At 39.9% G+C, this 19,773-nt stretch overlaps 1 protein-coding gene across 8 annotated transcripts in view; it reads left to right on the forward strand.

The window, feature by feature from the left end:
• Positions 1-19,402, forward strand: part of AFF3 (AF4/FMR2 family member 3) — a 516,827-nt gene extending 497,425 nt beyond the window's left edge. For all 8 annotated transcript variants that reach the window (XM_032351829.1, XM_032351821.1, XM_032351823.1 and 5 more), the window contains 7 exons: positions 737-800; positions 3,074-3,210; positions 8,442-8,513; positions 10,142-10,235; positions 12,805-12,854; positions 13,016-13,239; positions 15,692-19,402. In XM_032351829.1, coding sequence (XP_032207720.1) covers positions 737-800; positions 3,074-3,210; positions 8,442-8,513; positions 10,142-10,235; positions 12,805-12,854; positions 13,016-13,239; positions 15,692-15,813 — 763 coding nt within the window. In that variant the 3' untranslated portion in view covers positions 15,814-19,402. The remainder of the gene's footprint in view (positions 1-736; positions 801-3,073; positions 3,211-8,441; positions 8,514-10,141; positions 10,236-12,804; positions 12,855-13,015; positions 13,240-15,691) is intronic.
• The last annotated feature ends 371 nt before the right edge of the window (positions 19,403-19,773 follow it).

The raw sequence follows: 19,773 nt of genomic DNA on the forward strand, positions 1-19,773 counted from the left end.
GGAGTCATTACACACACTCGGATCAGTCTCTGTATGAATTACCTTCATCTCCCAGCAGAGTTAGTGCTGGCCAGGGTTATTGCTTTAATAATGCACATGTCTGCTGTTAATGTTTACCAGCTAGCTAATCAGAACTCTGGAGAATACATGTCATGTTTGCATTGTTACAAGGTAGACATCACTTTACAATTAACTTCATTACAACTGGAATATAATGATACAGTGTTACTTCTTTTCATGTTCCACAGGGAAACCCTAAAATAATTATATATAGATACATGCAACTGTATTTATGCATATAAATGACATGTACTTTCATAAGAATATATAAACATACTCATCCATACATATCCATACAGTTATTATTAGGTATATTTATGATCTTTACATTAAAAAGGGATTGTTGTATACAAATATTGTGTAAAATAAGATTTTTTACTTGTTTTCTTAACCATGCAATAAGAAATCTGATTCACAAATTAGGCACTGGGGAACCATGTTAAAATCACTATAAATGTAAACTATCTGCATATATTGAGTGTGTTTTGAATAGCTAATTTAAGAGAAAAAGAATTGTGATATTTCACATATACACAGTAATTTGGGAATGCAAAAGTGCTTGATTCTATATTAAACAGACTTTGAAAATTGTGATTCAAGTTTGAGTAAAAGGGAAGAATATTTTCAAAAGATCTTGCACTTACACAATAATGGCATTTAATATTCTCTCCTGTAGGCCACGCAGTGCAGATTATTTTATGCAAGAAGCTAAACGGATGAAGCATAAAGCAGATGCAATGGTAAGACCCTTTTCTCTCCAGATATGTTCTTCCAAATTACGTTTGTACTGCAGCTTCATCACTGGGGCCATATAGCTGGGGTAATTATAAAATCTATTACAAGGATGGCTGGGTCTGTTAAATGGAGAAATGTTTATATAATCAAGTGTTCATAGCCCAATAAATTATGACTTCAACCAATAATGTCTGACTGGGAGAAAGTCCTGGATAAATGAATATTTCAATTTAGTTCTAAGGTTTGAATAGTAACTAGAGGCAATGGAGTCAGTGGGTGGTAGTATTTTGTTCCTTAAAAAAAAAAAAAAAAATCTAGGTTTGCATTTTTCTTTCTTATTAGCCTGGCCAGCCCTTGGCTTGGTCCCAGGATCAAATCCCTTTTCAAAAAGACTCCTGTTTTGCCTGTGTATCTGCCAAAATTAATACTTCCTCTGAAACTGTATAACACAGAAACTATTATGCTGCATATAAGACCCTAAAGTCACCATGACTTGATGTTTAAAAAAAAAATACAACTTAGTTAGATAATCTCCTGTCTTGGAAAGCTTGACTGTTCCAGGCAAGACATAGAAAACTTCTAACTTTTTCTATGAGCAATCACATGGTTGTTCCATCTTACGGTCTCCTCCAAAGAGACTCTTTCCTACCTAGTAATTCCAGTTCTGTTCCCCTCCAGCATTCCTAACTGGCATTAGGGGGCCGCAGATGAATAAGGCATTTCAAATGCCCTTCAGGGTATTATTCCAGTGTTGAAGATGCTGAAACCAGAAGCGTACTCCTCCCAGTGCTAGTGATGTTGCCAATCAAACATTTATTTGTATAAAGATCTCTGCTTAGGGACATGGGGGTGCAGGGGAGATAAGCAGAGTTATCAGAAAATAGACAAAGGAAATGGAAGGTCTAGTTCTTCTCCTCACAACCCCACAATGTGGTGGAGAGTTCTTCACCTGAAGAAGCCGATGCCTGGTCACTATTAAAGAAGAGCACCGAATGTTAAAGCAGAGTGGGATTTTCCTCCTGAATCACCCAAGGTTTACCAAGATCATTCCTTCTGGTCATGTTACCAAATGTGACCTTGCCTATCAACATGCTGTTCCATCCAAGCTGATGCTCTCCCAGCCTCTGAGCGCACCTCACTCATCCCAGCGCAGGCTCCTGCAGCCACAGAGCCTCACACAGACACTCACAGCTACTCACACCTCCAGCTTCCTCACTAAACCCAGCCAAATCATACCCATTCTTTCCTACTCTCATTTTCAGGTCTCCCCCCGAGGCCTCCGCAGCCTCTCTGAACCCCTGACTTTCTCCCTTCCTACCATCTCTTTGCATTGGACTTTTGGCTTTGCATTTTCTCAGTTAATCGCAGACTGCCTTGTACTTTGAACTATATTGTGGGTGCACGTTTTTTCTTTTCAGATATATTCTGGGTTCCTGGAAGGAACTTTTGTGAATCAAGTGCACACTGCACAGAACTGGGTGCTGTAGAAAATACTTGTTGAATGAAATGACCTCCTTGGTCTGAAAGCATTGCCAAGAAATATTTCTCTATGGCCTATTAGATTTATAAGCTGTTTAAAAACTTGGTTTGCCACGGAGGGAGGGTTTTGCTCTCCATTGGTGTTTTCTACAGTATCCACTATGAATGAGAATTGTTTTTAGAGGCAAGACCTAGTTAATAGAGTATTTGTGTAATTCTGTTTGTGTTGATGAATGAGTATGTGAAAACTGGGAAGATTATACAATCCAAATTTAGAATACGTAATTACCACAGAGAGTAACAATATATGAAAGTAGGAACTTGATATGTAAGTTCAGATTTATGAGAACCAAAGAATATGATGCTGATTTCCTCCTCACTGATGTGGGAGGAAATTAACATAAATTTGGACAACTTGAGGTAATCCCCCAAGTTTTTTTTTTATTTAGCATAGCATGGAGGGACAAGGATGGAAGTTGCCCAGCAATTACCGGTTAGAAAGAGAGAAAGAGAAATTAGAGCAACCATGTAGTTCTGACCAATTCTGATTGGCAGCTGTTGTATGGATTTGGGACATAGCTGTCTGTAAGCATTCATTCACCTACCCTAAGCCAGTAGCAATTTGTGAAAATAACTGGAGAAGGAAGCATTCTATTTCTTTCTTCTCTCGGCTCCATTCACAGGATTTTGGAACTCAAAGTCGGGTTTCTCAAATAAAGCATATAGACTATGTGACAATGCTATTTAAAAAAAAAAAAAATGTACTTAGGGAAGACACTCTATTAACTCTGTTGATCAGGTGGAAAAGTTTGGGAAGGCTTTGAACTATGCTGAAGCAGCTTTGTCATTTATTGAGTGTGGAAACGCAATGGAACAAGGCCCGATGGAATCCAAATCTCCTTATACAATGTATTCGGAAACAGTAGAGCTCATCAGGTAAGCACTTTGTCTTGTTGGGGAAGTGGAGCGGGTAAGGAATGTATGTCAGTTCTCTGAAAACAGAGAAAAGAATCCCAGCCTTCACTATCAGCTACCAAGAACTAAGGTTCATCCTCACAAAGAGGAATGTAAGATTTTGCAAGGCACTTTAACACACCCTGCTTCCTTTGCTTTCTTTGTGAGGGAGTAGGAGAGCTCTTCTAACCCTCGATTGCTACAGAAAGAAAGCTGAGTCCAAGTGAGATGTGACATGCCTACCTCACCCAGGTGGGAGTGGCAGATTTTGAACTGATTTCACCTTTATACTGTCTTTTTAAAAAAAAAAGTCTGATTCAAGTTAGTATTATAAAAATCCTAACTCTATCAGTAAATGATTCAGGAGTATTCAATGAGAGAAAAGATTCAGGGGTATTTTAGGAAAGGAAATCTTTCCAGTGATATGCTGTCTCAGAGGATACTGATGTTTTGGTCTTAGACCTGAATAGGAACACCATCCCTCACCTGCGGTGAGACATGTAATGTGAACAGAAGCAGGGTTCTAACATGGGCACATCAAGGGATTGGATGGGAGACTCTTGTCTTCCATCATGGAGACCCAGAAATATACATCTTTAATGTGTTTTTAAGGAACCCTTAAGGAAATCTCATCCATGAACCATACTGAGAACTTTGTCATACAGTTTATGTCTCTAGTTAATTCAACTGCTTGGATAATATTTAATACCCACAGGTGAAGCTATTCTTCTCCAAAACTAACTTTAAGAGACTTTTCTAATTCTGGAATTCTTTGCAACCTAAGATTAGGTATTTACTCTGTCACTCCAGATGAAAGATTTCTAGCCATCTTAGGTCATAACCTTTTTGATCTGCATTGGCCCAAAGATGCAAATTGGTATTGTATACCACTTTCCTTCAGTAAGTAGTTTCCAACCTTTGAAACTGTCATCTCAGTATCAGAGTACACGTCATCTTCATAAAATACCTCTTAATAATGTTTTTTAAAATTTTTTTAATGTTTTGAAAGTCAACACTGTTCAGTCACTTTTCTTATTAAAATATTTCTACTATATCAATGTATTTGTGATTTCCTCATTCTATTTTCTTTTTTTTAATTTTTAATTTTTTATAAACATATAATATATTTTTATCCCCAGGGGTATAGGTCTGTGAATCGCCAGGTTTACACACTTCACAGCACTCACCAAAGCACATACCCTCCCCAATGTCCATAACCCCACCCCCCTTCTCCCAACCCTCCTCCCCCCAGCAACCCTCAGTTTGTTTTGTGAGATTAAGAGTCACTTATGGTTTGTCTCCCTCCCAATCCCATCTTTTTTCATTTATTCCTCATTCTATTTTCTTAAATGGCATGCTCTTTTTGTCAGTGAAGGCAAGAAATCACCATAGTAAAATACTTAAAATTACTCTAAGAAATCCTAGATTCTTCCATTGCTTCCTCAGAGTAAGGCACAAACTCATATCCACAAGCATGTAAGAAAATGGTGACACTGGATGGGCACAAAGAAGTAAGGTGCCCTAGAATGCAAGTATGCAAGTGCCTCCAACACAGGGAATTGGGAGGGGGTGTTCTGGTTTGTTTGTTGATATATCCCTAATTCCTAGAACAGTTCCTGCAATGTAGTATGTGCTCAATAAATATTTGAATGAACAAATAAGTCGGAGGGCCTATGGTGAACTGGAGTGTGCATGACCCCCTTTAAGGCATTCAAATTTTAAAAAATAAATAAACAAATGCAAACAACAATAAAGCCTGATGTCAGTCAAATATACCTGGAGGTGTGATGTGCTACACTTGCTCCACACCAGGGTTAGGACTCTGGTGTGTTCACTGATGCAAGTGTCATTGCATGTTGGAGAATATAATCTATCTTCTAGATAACTCAGACTGAATAGAATCCCTTAAACCACTTAGAAAACTAAGACAAAGAAATTTTTCTTATCTGAGTTGGAAAATAACATTAATTCACCACCTTAAATCTGCATGTTGCCAACCAGGCTTAAGATTCTTCTCCCACACTGAGAAACACCGGGAGCTGGGAGCACTGGCAAGGGAGATCTCCTCACAACTGTCCAGCTCAGGGTACCCTCTTTGTCCCCAGAGGTGGAGAATTCCTTTCTCCCCAAGAGATACCAAGCACCACAAATCAAAATGGCACCACAAAGACTCTGAAAATTAAATTTTAATTGGAACTACAGCCCAGAAGTAGGCCAGACCTACCTGCTAAACCTAAACAGTGTGACTTCCTTTTAAAAGAGAAGATTTAGATAGGATCCAGGGTCTCCTAACATAAGAGCCAAATGTCCAAGTTACAATAGAAGCTCACTCATCATACCAAGAAACAAGAAATGACAACTGGAATGAGAAAAGATAGCCATTTGACACCAATCACCAAGAAGAATCAGACACTGGAATTATCTGACAGGGATTTTAAAGCAGCCATCATAAAAATGCTTCAACAAACAATGATAAATTCTCTTGAAAGAAACAAAAAATCAAAAATCTCAGCAAAGAAATAATGTTATTTTTTAAAAAGAACTAAACATAAATTGCAGAAATGAAAAAGATAGGAGAAACAAAAATCTCACTGGATGGGCTCAGTAGTAGAGTGGAGATGTGTTGGTGTATAACCCTTTCAAGAGCTTCCCATGTGTAATCTGAATCTTCCTCCTATACATTGGGAGTGGGGAGACACAGGGGGAAAGGTGCAGACCACTCCAGTTTGGTGGGTGGCAGGTTTAATAAGCAAAGAGAACTTACTCGGGTGGCCAGAAGATGAATGGATCCCTGCACCTGCGCACCAGATCTTAAAGTTTATATAGAGGCCTTAAATGGGTTCAGCCAATACCCTGGGCAGATATTCTCCACGCCATATCACTATCTCAAGGTGTATCCTTGCAGCAGCCTCTGGGAGCAGAAAAGGCAAGTAGAACCCAAATTTCAAGGACAAGGAAGGAGGAGAAGAGCCCCCAGTGACCTGGGTCCAGCTCACAGGGTCCAGGTCACCTGGCAGTCACAGCTTTTTGAAGACCTTTCTCAACAAAACAACAGAGGATAGAATTAGCGATCCTGAGAACAGAAAATAGAATTTACCCAACATGCACAACAAAAAGAAAAGAAACTGAAAGAAAAATGGATAGATCCTCAAGCACAAGGACAAAAGATCCAATGTGTGTATCATTGGAGTCTCAGGAGAGGAAGCAAGTGGGACTCAAAGAGTATTTGAAGAAGTAATGGCTGAAACTTGCCAAGTTTGGCAAAAGACATAAACCTACAGTTATAAGAAGCTGAGAAAAAACCCAAGTAGGACAAAACAAAAAAATGCATGCCAAGACACATCATAACAATGTTTCTGAAAACTAAAAACAAAAACCAAAAAATCCTGAAGATAACAGGAGAGAAATGACACATAACCTGTAGGGGAGCATCAGTTCATATGACAGCAGACTTCTCATCTGAAACCACGGAGGAAAGAAGAGAGTGGCATGACATTTTTCAAGTGCTGAAAGAAAAAAACCCTCAACCTGTGAATTTTAGATTCAATGCAACTTCATTATACAGGGATGAAGAGGAAATAAAAATATTCTCCAACTAAGAAAAACAAAATACTTGTTTTTAACCTATAAAGATTGACTAAAGGAAGTTCCTCAAACAGAAAGGAGATGACAAATGAAGGAATCTTGAAGCATCAGAAAGGAGGAAGAACAACAGAAGAACAGAGATAAGGATTCATGTCATAAACTGTCCTCCTCATGAGTTTTACAAATCCTATTCAGTGATGAAAACAAAAATTATACCACCAGCTGATATTCAAGATAACATTATTTAAAAGGGAGTAAAGTAGGGCGCCTGGGTGGCTCAGTGGGTTAAGCCGCTGCCTTCGGCTCAGGTCATGATCTCAGGGTCCTGGGATCGAGTCCCGCATCGGGCTCTCTGCTCAGCGGGGAGCCTGCTTCCTCCTCTCTCTCTGCCTGCCTCTCTGCCTACTTGTGATCTCTCTCTGTCAAATTAAAAAAAAAAAAAAAAAAAATTTTTTTTAAAAAAGGGAGTAAAGTAAAGGGACCTAAAAGGAAATAAATTCTCCACTCTTCACTCCAAGCAGAACATGTTAACACCAGTGAATTTCAGTAAGGCACATACGCATTTGTAAGAAACCAGAGCAACTACTAGGAAAACTGTGCACAGAGATATAGTCAGAGACCTTACAAATCTGCATGGGAGGGAGCTAGTGTAATAACAGTAACATTTCTTAAGTATTTACAGTGAACTCTACCAATACATCCTTTCAACAGTGCTATGTGATCAGCAATATTAGTCTTATTTTATTGGTAGGGAAATTGAGGCTAAATTCAGATTTGAACCCAGAACTTTCTAACCATTCACCTACTGTCTCAGCTCTCTCAAAAAATCTGCAAGTAACTTGGTATATTATTGGGAGAATGGAATGACCATAGTCCCCTTGGTTTAGAGAAATAAGAGGGATTACGTAAAGTGCATAAATGCCACTAGTTGTGCACATGGGACACTTACGCAGCCATCAAAGTAAGAGTTCCTGAATAATGAAAAAGGCGTAAATCCAAGCATTCATCTGAGTACAGGGAGTGAATATTTTTCTGGATATTGGTTTAGAAGGATTGAACTTCACTCCATCTTGTCAACCACTCAGCCATAAGTCTAAATTAGTAAAAATGGATGTGTCACCTTGACTCATCTTGTATTACTCTCAACTGTCTGTAGCATTTGGACTTGTATTGTTGAGGAGCAGAAACTGTCTAGATGGTCCTAAAAGTTATTTTGTTCTAGTTGTCATAGTAGTGTCATGCTTCGGGGAAAATGGGGCTACTTCAGCTAGCTTTTAAGAAAGAATGAACAGATGGGGCACCTGGGTGGCCCAGTTGGTTGGGTGCCTGATCTCAGGGTCCTGAGATCAAGCCCCATGTCGGGCTCCATGCTCAGCGGGGAATCTGCTTGAGATTCTCTCTTTCCTCTCCCCTCCCCCCTCCCTCTTTAGAGAAGGCAGGAAGGGAGGGAGGGAGGGAAGAAGGAAGGGAGGAAGAGAGAAAGAGAAGAGAGAGAGAAAGAATTAACAGCAAGTACTATGAAAAACTAAGTATTGGGCAAAGAGAACTTCAGTCATAAAAGATGTTTTATTATTAATGAGAAAGCTTCTTTAAAATTTCTTTTGTTGTTGTTGGTTTTTTCCCCCTAGGTATGCTATGAGACTAAAAACCCATTCAGGCCCCAATGCAACACCAGAGGACAAACAATTGGCTGCATTATGGTGAGTGCATCATATCAGCTTAAAACACCTTTCTCAGCCTTGTATATGTTCATTGGTAAACCAGGTGCTGAAAGGCATACGTTTTTCTAGTGTCTTCTGACATGCAAAACCAAATGCAGTTCTAATGGTGACCAGGGAGAGTCCTCACCATTTCTTGTTGCTATACCATGCATGATCTGAATTCACAGTGATTGAGAATCAACAGGTCCATTACACAAGAATAATTGTTACTCTCTGTGATTGTGTATGTCTCTGTGTGTGCCTGTGTGCACACATGCACGTACCTATCCGTGTGTGGGTATGCACACCCAACTTTAGAATCAGGTAGGTCTGTGCTTTAATAATTTGAATGTGAATTGTGCCAAGTGTCATTTTTCTTGTTTAACACTTTAGACACAATCAGAATAATCCATTTGTCTATGTACATGTGGGATTAGTATGACTGAATCAAGATGATGAGCTGAAGTTCTCAACACATCAGTCTAAGGAACAAGTTCATTACACTGTAATAATAGAAGAATTTCTTTTAAACTGTTCCAATATGTAATAGATCTTTTGTATATCTGTAATGATTACAGTGGTACTAATTATGTGAGGATAATAGTTTTCCCCATTACATTTCCTTGGGACACCTCATCCCACTCTCCCAAATCACAGGACACCTACCTGTAGAAATCCAACATTCTTTGCTCTCTGGTGATTCACTCTACTCTAGAACCTAATCTACAAGGCGGAGAATCAAGTGTCAAGGAATGTAACATCAACATACACAGAAGAGAGTGTCCTCGGGTAGTTTTCCATCATCTGCAATCTGATGTGCTCAGAAGAGACTAGAAAGTTATATGTGGTATGTTGGCATTCCAGCATGTCAGCACCAGATCTGAGTTAGCAAATAATTATGAGTGAAAAGCTCCAAGGAAAGGAGGGTATGTCTCAGGAAAGGCTTTCTGCGTTCTTTTCAAAGTTCCATACTAGGATTAACAAATTAATAATGATTAATAATACTTCATATTATATAAGATAGAATACTAATATGTAAATAATAAATATAAAACAATAAAATAATAACTACTCTCAGCATTGAATTCTTTCTGCTTATAAGACATTTGTACCTGTTACTTTATTTGAACTACTTCTAGTCCAGTGAAGTAGTTTAAAAGTGAAGGGAATACAAACAGGTAAAGAGCTATTCTTTCAGCTAAGCCAACACTGCTGAGGTCTTGGGCACCAGGGGGCAGTCAGAAAGGAAGGTGGCTCCGGCCAGAGACTCACCCAGCCATGGTGAGAGCTGTGTGTTAGCACTCCCTCACTCCTCCCATGGAGAGAGCCTGCCCTCTAGTGGCAGAAGGAGAAAATGGCCTGTCCCTTAGCACCAAGAAAGAAGCGATAAAGCGAGGATCTAGTGGTAAATGTATTTATGGTGTACTCCTTGGAATTTTGAATTAGATCTTTTGAACACAAGGAAGGTCAGATACTTAGCAGACATAAACATAAGTATAATAATATTTCATACACATAATCGTGAAATAAATATGGGGTGCCTTCGAACAACAAGAGTTTTTGTTTAAGTCTTGTTGGCAGAGGACACACTCATGCTCCCAGCACCCATTTCTTTCTTTCCGCCTCAGTTACCGCTGCCTGGCTCTCCTGTACTGGCGGATGTTTCGGCTCAAAAGGGACCACGCTGTGAAGTATTCAAAAGCACTTATCGACTATTTCAAGGTATTGTCTGACTAGTGGGCAGCATTGTTGCTTGTGCCCAGTGGTCTCCCGGTCAAGGACATTTTTGAGGAGCCTAGTAGAATCCCTGGCTTTGGGGGGCATACAGGACCCCTCTGATATCAACAGTAACCCCCTTTATGATGTATTCACGGTGTTCAAGTCCCAGAGAATGACCTTGTCAGCCTGTCTAATATATCCCCCTGCCTTATGTCCACGTACTTTCACAGTCTCAAGAGAAAGAAGATCCAATTACCCACTCCAGTGTCCTAGGAAACTCCTCTTCATAGCTAACAAATTCCTCATGTTCGCTTACAGCTTCTTCCTCTCAGAAGTAACTACTTAGAACTTCCTCATAGCTCCCTCCAGTAGCTCATTTAATTTTTAGTAAGGGTGTTGTTTTAAATGACAAGAAATGGCTCAATGGAATACAGAGGCACTAGGACAATGGCAGTGGGTAAATATAAGGGTAGAATTGGAAACCAGGCTAACTTCTACCTATCTCAGGAAATGAAATCATTTTCACTGGGGGAATGAAAAAAAAATCTTATCTGCTGTACTTGTGAAATGGACATGAAGTTATAATTCATTTGAGATTTCTCGGTCTTCTTGCTGTCCATTTATCTTCAGAAACAAGAAATGTATACCACTTCCACCTCTAAGAACCATTTGTCAGATATACACCATCATTTAGTCCCTTTAATTTACTGCCCAACCTCCACTTCTTAGAGATCACCTCTGTTGACCAGGCTGTGTTGGAGTTTCCACGGGCTGTGTCCAGCATGCCATTGGCTTCCTGGTCAAGCATGTAGAGTAACCAGGTGCTAATGCAAGGAGAGAACTGTTTTGACACATTGACCGTTCTGTGTCATAATGACAAGAACAGACACAAAGCCTATTCCTTTACTTTGGGGGCCTAAGGCCAAGAGAGGTTGTTTCCAAAATGTCAGAACCTAAGAGCTAATACTGAAGAGCATTATTAGAGTTTTTTTTTTTAAATGCTTGAATAAAAAAGGAATCTGAACTCTGCAAGCCACAGAGCTAACAACAGAACTTTTAAGGGATACAAAAATTTCTTAGCACATATGAATGCCATTCATGAATATGTACAGAATGGGCAAAGAACACAACATAAATATCTGGGTTTCCCCTCCAGAGGTTATTAGTATTTATCCTTAATTAAAAGCCATTTAAATGGTACTTAATGTTCAGAGATTATGGGAGTGCCTGGGTGGCTCAGTCAGTTGAGCGTCTAACTCTTGATTTCAGCTCAGGTCATGATCTCAGTGTTGTGGTTTTGGGCCCTGCCTCAGGCTCTGTGCTTGGCGTGGAGACTGCTTAGGCTTCTCTCTCTCCCTCTTCCCTTGCTCTTGAAAGAAAAGAGGGGGTCAGGAGGGAGAGGTAGAGGGTGGAAGGGAAGGAAGGAAGGGAGGGAAGAAATCTTAAAAAAAAAAAAAAAGTTCAGGGATTATGAAAGCTTCAGGCGGCGATGATAATTTGTCCATAAAGACTGTGTTTTATCAATACTGAGCTGCCTCTGAAAAAAAAGACTTGGTTCTTGCGTATGTTTTTACAGTCACAGGGCCTCCTGGTAATAGAAGAGGCCTGAGGGCAATTGCCCAATTGCAACCTGTTAGGCCATTTCTTATCATTTTGGTAACACCTCCACTAAAAACTAAAAATCACTCACCACTTCCTAGAGTCCATTTTAACCAAAAGAAACACCTTGTCTCTGGGGAAACACGCTCAGGCTGTTTTAGAAAATTCACATCAGTATCATAAAGACCATTCTTTTTTTTACTAGTCCCTTAAAATTACGTGCAAGAACGCATTATCAGGCTTTCAGAGGGGAAATCTGTCTGTACATTTAGCGACTTTCCTTGCCACAGGCAGAACTTCTTTTCAATGCGTGATGCAGACAACCAGTTCATGTAACACAACATCCTAAATCAAAATATTCAGATTAATCAGTTTTTGAATACTCTGTTAAGGACATATATTTTAATCTTTCTTTTAGAAAAATTCAATAGCAATTTCCTTTAAGAGAAATAATTTTAAGCTTCATAAGTCAAAACAATAGAATTTGGTCTCTCATATATTTTCAGGCATTAAATGTATGTCAGTGGTTTCTGTAAATATGCCCTACATTTAAATATAAGGTGTTCTCAATGGTGTGGTAGGTGTGGGGGGTACTCCTGCTGGTTTTTTCCTTTTAAGGAAAATTAAGCTAGTTGAAAAAATTTAGGCTGGCTTAGGATTCAACAGGCCCTCAGGATTATTATTTAATTTGGGACATAGAATTTGGTGCATGAAAACCCAGGCTGTGGAGTAAATTCTCCATTTTAGCCCACTGTGAAATCCAGCAGGCCATGCACCTGCCCCCCACTAGCTTCCAGAAAAAAAAAAACAGTAGCCTAGTAATTTTAACTTCCCAGATTCAGCTTCTCTGAGTCTTCATTTTATCTGCAGTCTTTGCCATTACTTCTCTCAGCGGTCACCTAAGAGCATGTTACTATCAGCTGTTTAAACTTAAACAGATGGACTCACTGTCAACGTTTTTATTTTCCTGCAGAATTCATCTAAAGCTGCCCAAGCCCCATCTCCATGGGGGGCCAGTGGAAAGTAAGTGCATTTCTCCAAAGTAAAGGTGATAAATGAGACACGGCATGATACTGGGCCATGTGTTGCTTTGCTTACAGTAGTGGGGGGTGGGGAAGGGCTGTTCTATCTCACCCGGTACCAACCTCCACACTCTTGTGTTTTTCTACACTCTCATCTTCCAGGAGCACTGGAACCCCATCCCCTATGTCTCCCAACCCCTCCCCGACCAGCTCCGTGGGATCTCAGGGGAGCCTCTCCAATGCCAATGCCCTGTCCCCTTCAACCATCGTCAGCATCCCACAGCGCATCCACCAGATGGCAGCCAATCACGTCAGCATCACCAACAGCATTCTCCACAGCTATGACTACTGGGAGATGGCAGACAACCTGGCCAAGGAGAACAGAGGTGTGTACCTCCAGGGAGTGTGTGTGTGTTTCCATCACATCTCGGCGAGCCAGCCTGATGCTGGACATCATCAAGCAAGTTTTCATCATTCACCCGGGAAGACGTAATAGTAGTTGTCACTTACTATGTAAAACTTTGCCTAAACTCTCCCCCTCATTCACAGCCTCCTGTGCCTTGACCGACCTTAATGTTGACTGTGGGAGATTAGAGATGGAGGTAGAGATAGTCACGATGCAGGTACACAGAAATGATGTAGACACCTGTATGGTTACACACACACGCGCACACGTGCGTGATTTTCCCTTGAGATGGTGAGCTCATTGAAGGTAGGGGTAATCTTCTATTCAGTTTAGTGTTCCCAGCACCTCCACAGTACCTAGAACATAGCTGGGGAGCTGGAACATTGAATGAATGAACTGATTAATTAATGAGGATGAATGTTCCTAGCTACTTACGTGATAGGAACCTACCACTTACCACTGAAAAGGGAGTGTTTTCTAGGTAGCAATAAGCTCTATTTCTCTTTAAATAAGGTTCTCTTTTCACAGATTATAAGACAAACACATGTCTACTGTGGCTAAATTTGTAAAATGTGAAAAACTACAGAGAAAAATATTTTTTAATTATCAGTAATCTTATCACCAAAAAATAATTACTCTTAACATTCTACTGTAGTTTCTTCTAGTCTTCTCCAAATACACACAATCTTACCAAAGTAAGATTGCAGTCCATATGCATCCTGTTTCCATTTAACAATGTATCAGGCATTTTCCCATGTCACTCACTTCTTCAAAAACATCTATGATGGTGGTTCTAGAAAACTGTCATAATAGTGCTTATATAGTCATAAAGTATCATGATTTCTCAAAACTGCCCCCTTCTTGTTGGAAATTTATGTCACTTCCAATTTTTTATACTATTACAAATCTTGTTATGATAAATATCTTCATATAAATCGTTGTCCATATTCTGATTATTTTCATCAGAGGGAGAATTTGGGTGTCAACAGGTATAATAGATTCCTTTAAGATACATATTATTATATATCTTGACATATATTGTAAACTTTCTCCCAAAAGATTATACCAATTTACTACTCTTTCTCTAGCAGCAGGTGAGAGTGCAAATCTGACCTCACTTTGAAGCCATGAAATGTGAATTTTATTCAGATGATATCATAAGCTTCTGAGAACAAGACCAGAATGTCCACATTGAGATGAGGAATTAATGGCACAGATAAGCAGATGGGTCCTGAGTACATGAAATTTGTAATAAAACTGGATAGTACATAACACGCATCCCAGAATGCATTTTCATGGTGCCCCATGAAAATCTAATGGGAATGCCAAGGGAGGTCAATGCCAGGGGACTGAGGCCACCAAGAAAGGCTTGTTAGAGGAACTGGTGTGGGACAGGATTTTGAAAAACAAATAGTTTTGTGGCTGATTATGGAGTGGGATGGGCATCATAGGTGAACAAAACAGAAGGGACAGGACAAAATTGACATGGCCAGTTTGGAAGACCCTGAGCGGGCCATGCTCCAGATGGCACTGCCAGCTGTCTACTGGATGTCTTCTACCAGAGGGCTCAGTACTGCACGTCCAGTGCAAAGTCGGCATTACTTCCCAGACCCACTTCTCCTCCCCTCTTCTGCTCCTGGATTCCTGCTTTAGCTATCCTCCCAGCCACCTGAGGGTCCTCTCTAACCTCTCCCTTGCCTTCACCAGCAGGACTTCATTCAGCATGTATATGAGCACCTCTGAAAAACTTCTCCCAGATACTTACCCTCAAGGTGTTGTTCGGTGATCCAGTTATGACAGCCTGAGAGCCATACGAATTTGTCTGTATTAGCCACTACACTGGGATCTCTGGGAGATCTGAGAGCCTACACATTATTCCCCATGGTATACTCCCCTACCTCTGCCCTCCTGTGCCTAGAACAGTGCCTTGGCACCTAATAAATATTTAATGAAAGGACAAACCTAGAGACTGTCTCAGGACTAAAATGTGACTTCAGGAGGGTTTTTCAGAACCCTTCTCTGATTTGCCTCCAGGGGCCTAGAGCCTCCTCCCTTGGACTCACTCCAGTGGTTCAGCACATACTACAGTTGAGCCCAATATAAGGGGCAACAGAGCCACAACCCCCATCCAGGGTAGGGAGCGTTCATGCACACAGACAATGCAGTCTGAGGAAGTAAATTTTCTTTGCTCTTTGGCTCAGTAATTGTTATTCATTTAAATGAGAAATGGACAATAGAATCCTTTGGATATATAATGAGTTCTCCACCTGTGGATTCTGTTCCATTGAATGCTCAAGTTGCATGATGGAATAGAGAATCCTTGATTTCTATAAAGACGAGAAAGGGAATTTTTTTTTTAAGTCACTCGGGTCTCCCAGGGGAGCACACTTATTAGCCTGTGTGTCACTCAAACAACTCTCTGTATCCCCTAGAATTCTTCAATGACCTGGATTTGCTCATGGGGCCTGTCACCCTGCACAGCAGCATGGAACATCTGGTCCAGTACTCTCAGCAGGGCCTACACTGGCTGCGGAACAGCACTCACCTCTCATAGGGACCTTGCCCATGAGCTGGATTGTGATCGCGTCTCCACAGACCGCTCCATGTGTCTGGACACTGTGCTACTGAAGTCCCCGGCCACAGCATTTCCCAAACTGCGGTGAATATTTCCTCAGCATCAAACAATGGTCTTTTCCCAGGGCATGTGTGTTGGTACGTGTGTGTGGGTGTTGAAGAATCTGCCTGTGTGTGTGTAAGATACACAGCTCTTGAGAACACGTTTTCTTTGTCTAGTTTTCGTAATCCCAAACTAGGCAAAGTGAGCAGAGGTTTCTGATTAGAGAATATACACTTACACACACACATGCACACAAAATCACACACACACTTTCTGTTTCAAAGCTAAACCATGACTTCTAGAACATTCAACCAAAATCTCATGGGTTAGTTAACCAGGTGCAAGACAGCACACCAAAAGCTTGACTGCCAGTTAAGATGAACCTAGTTCTTACATTGTTGATTACTTTCAGTATTAATATACTATTCCCCCAATTAATTTTTAATTGTGTGTATTTATGGGTAATTGAATAATGAAAAGAAGTCAGTTATTTTTGTGCCTGACGTTTACTAGATTGCATGTGACCAAATACCTTGCCTTTTGTCTATTCCCCACCCCTTCCATCCAACTTATTATCACCTAAAGGCATCATGAGCAAATGGATCAAATCCCACAGGCCTGCCCTCAAAAGCATATGTACATGGCACTGGGATCTGGCAAAAAGTCAGTGTCTTTGAAAGCTAACCGACACTAAAAGACAGCTGTGCTCGGAGCTCAGTCAAGAGTTGCAAGCTTCTGCATGTGCCATGACAAGCCCACCCAGCACATGTGTTGTTTCTTCCTGCCACTGTGACACGGTGGCCACAGAGCCACATGGCATTCATCAGCCAATATTTTTCAAGTCTTTTCTCTCTGTGATAGTGCTCTTACAAATGTTCTTGGCCAAATTAGGACATTTCCTAGAATGTCTCTTCACTAGGAGTCTGTTTCAGCTGCTTCTCAGGCTGAGAACCATTCGCTATCACGAGACTGATCCTCTCACTCTTTAGGCAGAACACAGTCTGGGGACTGTGTTTCAGGCTTTGATTAGCAAGCTGCTTACTGTGCAGGGTAAGTTATTTTTGCAAAGACCGCTAATCTGTTTGGGGTAGCAGCGACCACAGCATCGTGCTTCCGTCCCGAGTGTCTGGTATGTTTAGGTATTGCCCTTGATTCTTTTCTTTTTTTTTTTTTTTTAATGAAGTTTACATTTTAGTTTTTTGACATCTTGTTTACAGTTTTTGTCTGAAACTTTAATAGTCTCTTATCGTGCCCTAGATTTAGTCTTTTTGTTAAATATACTTGGATATAAAAAATACTGGTAAAAAGAAAAATTCCTACAAAAGAGGATAGACCTTGCCATATCCTTAAAAACAAAAATAATGTCCTTGAAGCCTCTCATTTGACAGAATTGCACCAGGATGGTCTGAAAAAGACAGGTGCATGCCGTATGTGGAACACTCTGTTTTCCAAGGTGATGGTGGCACAAAACATTTATAATAGATAGTGATATATGCTCCCCCTGATGCTCTTACTGGTTTGGTTATAATGGTCATATTTTTGTCACCTGACCTGTAGGTGGGAAATAAGACTGTTGTAACTCTAAGCACTGATTCAAAATGATTGAGCAACTTTGGTGATCTGAAATGAATCAAAAGTAAAGGGTTCAAAGGGAAATGAAGCCAGTGAAATATTTGTAAAATTTGTATTTGGCTTCAGCCCTGAAGAAGCTAGAAATATTACCGATATTTCTATCTTACTTTTATATGAGGTGTTCCTCACATCCCTTTCACTAGTTGTTGGCAGAGTTCATGATCCCCTCCTATGTTGGAAATTTGAGTATAATTTAGGAAATTTTGGATTTTTTTGTTTTTGTTTTTTTTTGGAGGACCAAGGCTTATTTCTACTTCCTCTTGCTGAATTCGGATGAAAAGTTGAAACTCTCACGTAAAGGGATGATGAACCTCAGGGTCCGCATCATGTATCCCCGGGGTGCTTTCTGGCCCTGCCCATCCTTAAAGTCACAGGTCTTACGGGAGCCCCATGATGTGCTTACCCACAAAACCCCAGGGTGAACACAGTAGTGGCCCCTGGCTGATTGTGCCCACAGCATTTTAAGCACTTAGGTGGCCCATGTTTCCCAGCAAAACTTGGAACTGGTTATTTTGGGAATGGTCAGAACATGTAGGTCCCTCCCTGTCTTTGATCTCATCAACAGACCATGTGAGGACAGCAGTTTTTGTTTGCTTTGGCATATGTGATTTTGGTAAGGAACCATCTTCTGGTTGTTGTTTGTGAAAGTCATTCATAACTTGTTCCTTTTATTTAGCTTTGTTCAAAGTAGGAATACCTTTCTTGTGTTTTTGGATTATAAAACTAATACATGCTAGTTGTAAAGATTCAAACCAAGACAGCAATGTATAAAGTAGAAAGTAGTATGTCCCATCCCCCGAAGACAACCACTGCTCACAGTTATTCATGTAGATTCTTCTAGAGATTCTCCCATTTAAACATATAATGTCTGTTATCATTTTTTTCTATTTGAAGACACATTATTTCCTCAGAAGTTCAACACGAGTTCAGCTGATCTTATCCTTCCATGACCTGAGTGGATGCCTTCCTTTATCACAATATTAGAGTTACCTTTGAAAGAAAGTTACCCAAATACATTCCTGATCAAAATCTGGAATTTGTTACTGCTCTCTATACAGATCAGACTTATGTGCAGGATTGTGCCTGGAAAGAAAGGCTTGGTTAAAACACATATTTCTGGAAACATTCAAATTGCAAATGGAAACTCGGACCCACTATCTAAAGAATGTACTGGAAAAATAATCTGAAGAGTTGACAAATTGTGTACTAGATTGAACACATGGAATGCAATGCAATGAGATTTTCTGCACTAAAACTTATCCTAGTATGTAAAACAATGATGTGTGTATTATATAACAGTGATATGTACATTTCTGACATCCCATACATAATATACACAGTTTGTATAAATGCATACATTTAAAAATATATATGTACAATACAGCTAACATAAAACTGTAGTATGCCTGAAGGATATTACTAGTGCCTAACATTGAGTATAAGTCACTGCGTGTTCACATCACCTTGGAAGTGCAGTAATTGTTACAAGATTAAATCAGTGCAGCCAACATTATTTATGAATCACATCTTTGAAACTGTGCAGTAGTATATACATATATATTTTTAAATAACATTTTTCACAGTTTTCCAGAGTTACTGTTGAAATCTGTATCACCAAAAAGAAAAAAGCAAGATTTTTTTAATGATGTAGACACTCTTCAGACCCAGTAATCTGTGTGTGATTTCCTGTTTGTAGATACCCAAGAGACTTTAGCAGTCACCAGCCTTAATGCATGTACAGGATATTATTGTGACTTAATTTATCTGCAGTTTTTAATCCATGTGAAATTGGAATTTATAAACTGACCTGGATTAAATATGTCTGCCTTTCTAAGGTTGCAAATGTTACATTAAATGATTTATGTTGTAAATGAGAGAAACCGAGTTGTATGTTCAAAAAAAAAAAAAAAAGTCCACCAATCTCTGTGAATATTTTTCAAGGAAACTGGATCAAAATATATTCAAATAAGTATTTGGGTCCCCAGTTCATAATCTCTTCAGGAACAACCTGTTGTTTCATGAATTTTTTAAATGCAGCTCCCATAGATTATCATTACTAGGTCTGTTATTTTCCAAGGGCAAGACAGAAGCATGGTTTTCTTCATTATAACTACAGCTTACTACTTGTCTTTCCCATTTCCAACATACATATGCACGCACACATGTGCAGAAGGACACAACCCAGTGTCCCAGAAAATGCTGAATAGGAAACTTGAGTTCACTGATGCTTGTCCCACCAGAAATCCTGGGACATTGGGACACTGT

Source organism: Mustela erminea, chromosome 7, assembly GCF_009829155.1.
Source record: "Mustela erminea isolate mMusErm1 chromosome 7, mMusErm1.Pri, whole genome shotgun sequence".
Classification (NCBI taxonomy): Eukaryota; Metazoa; Chordata; class Mammalia; order Carnivora; family Mustelidae; genus Mustela; species Mustela erminea.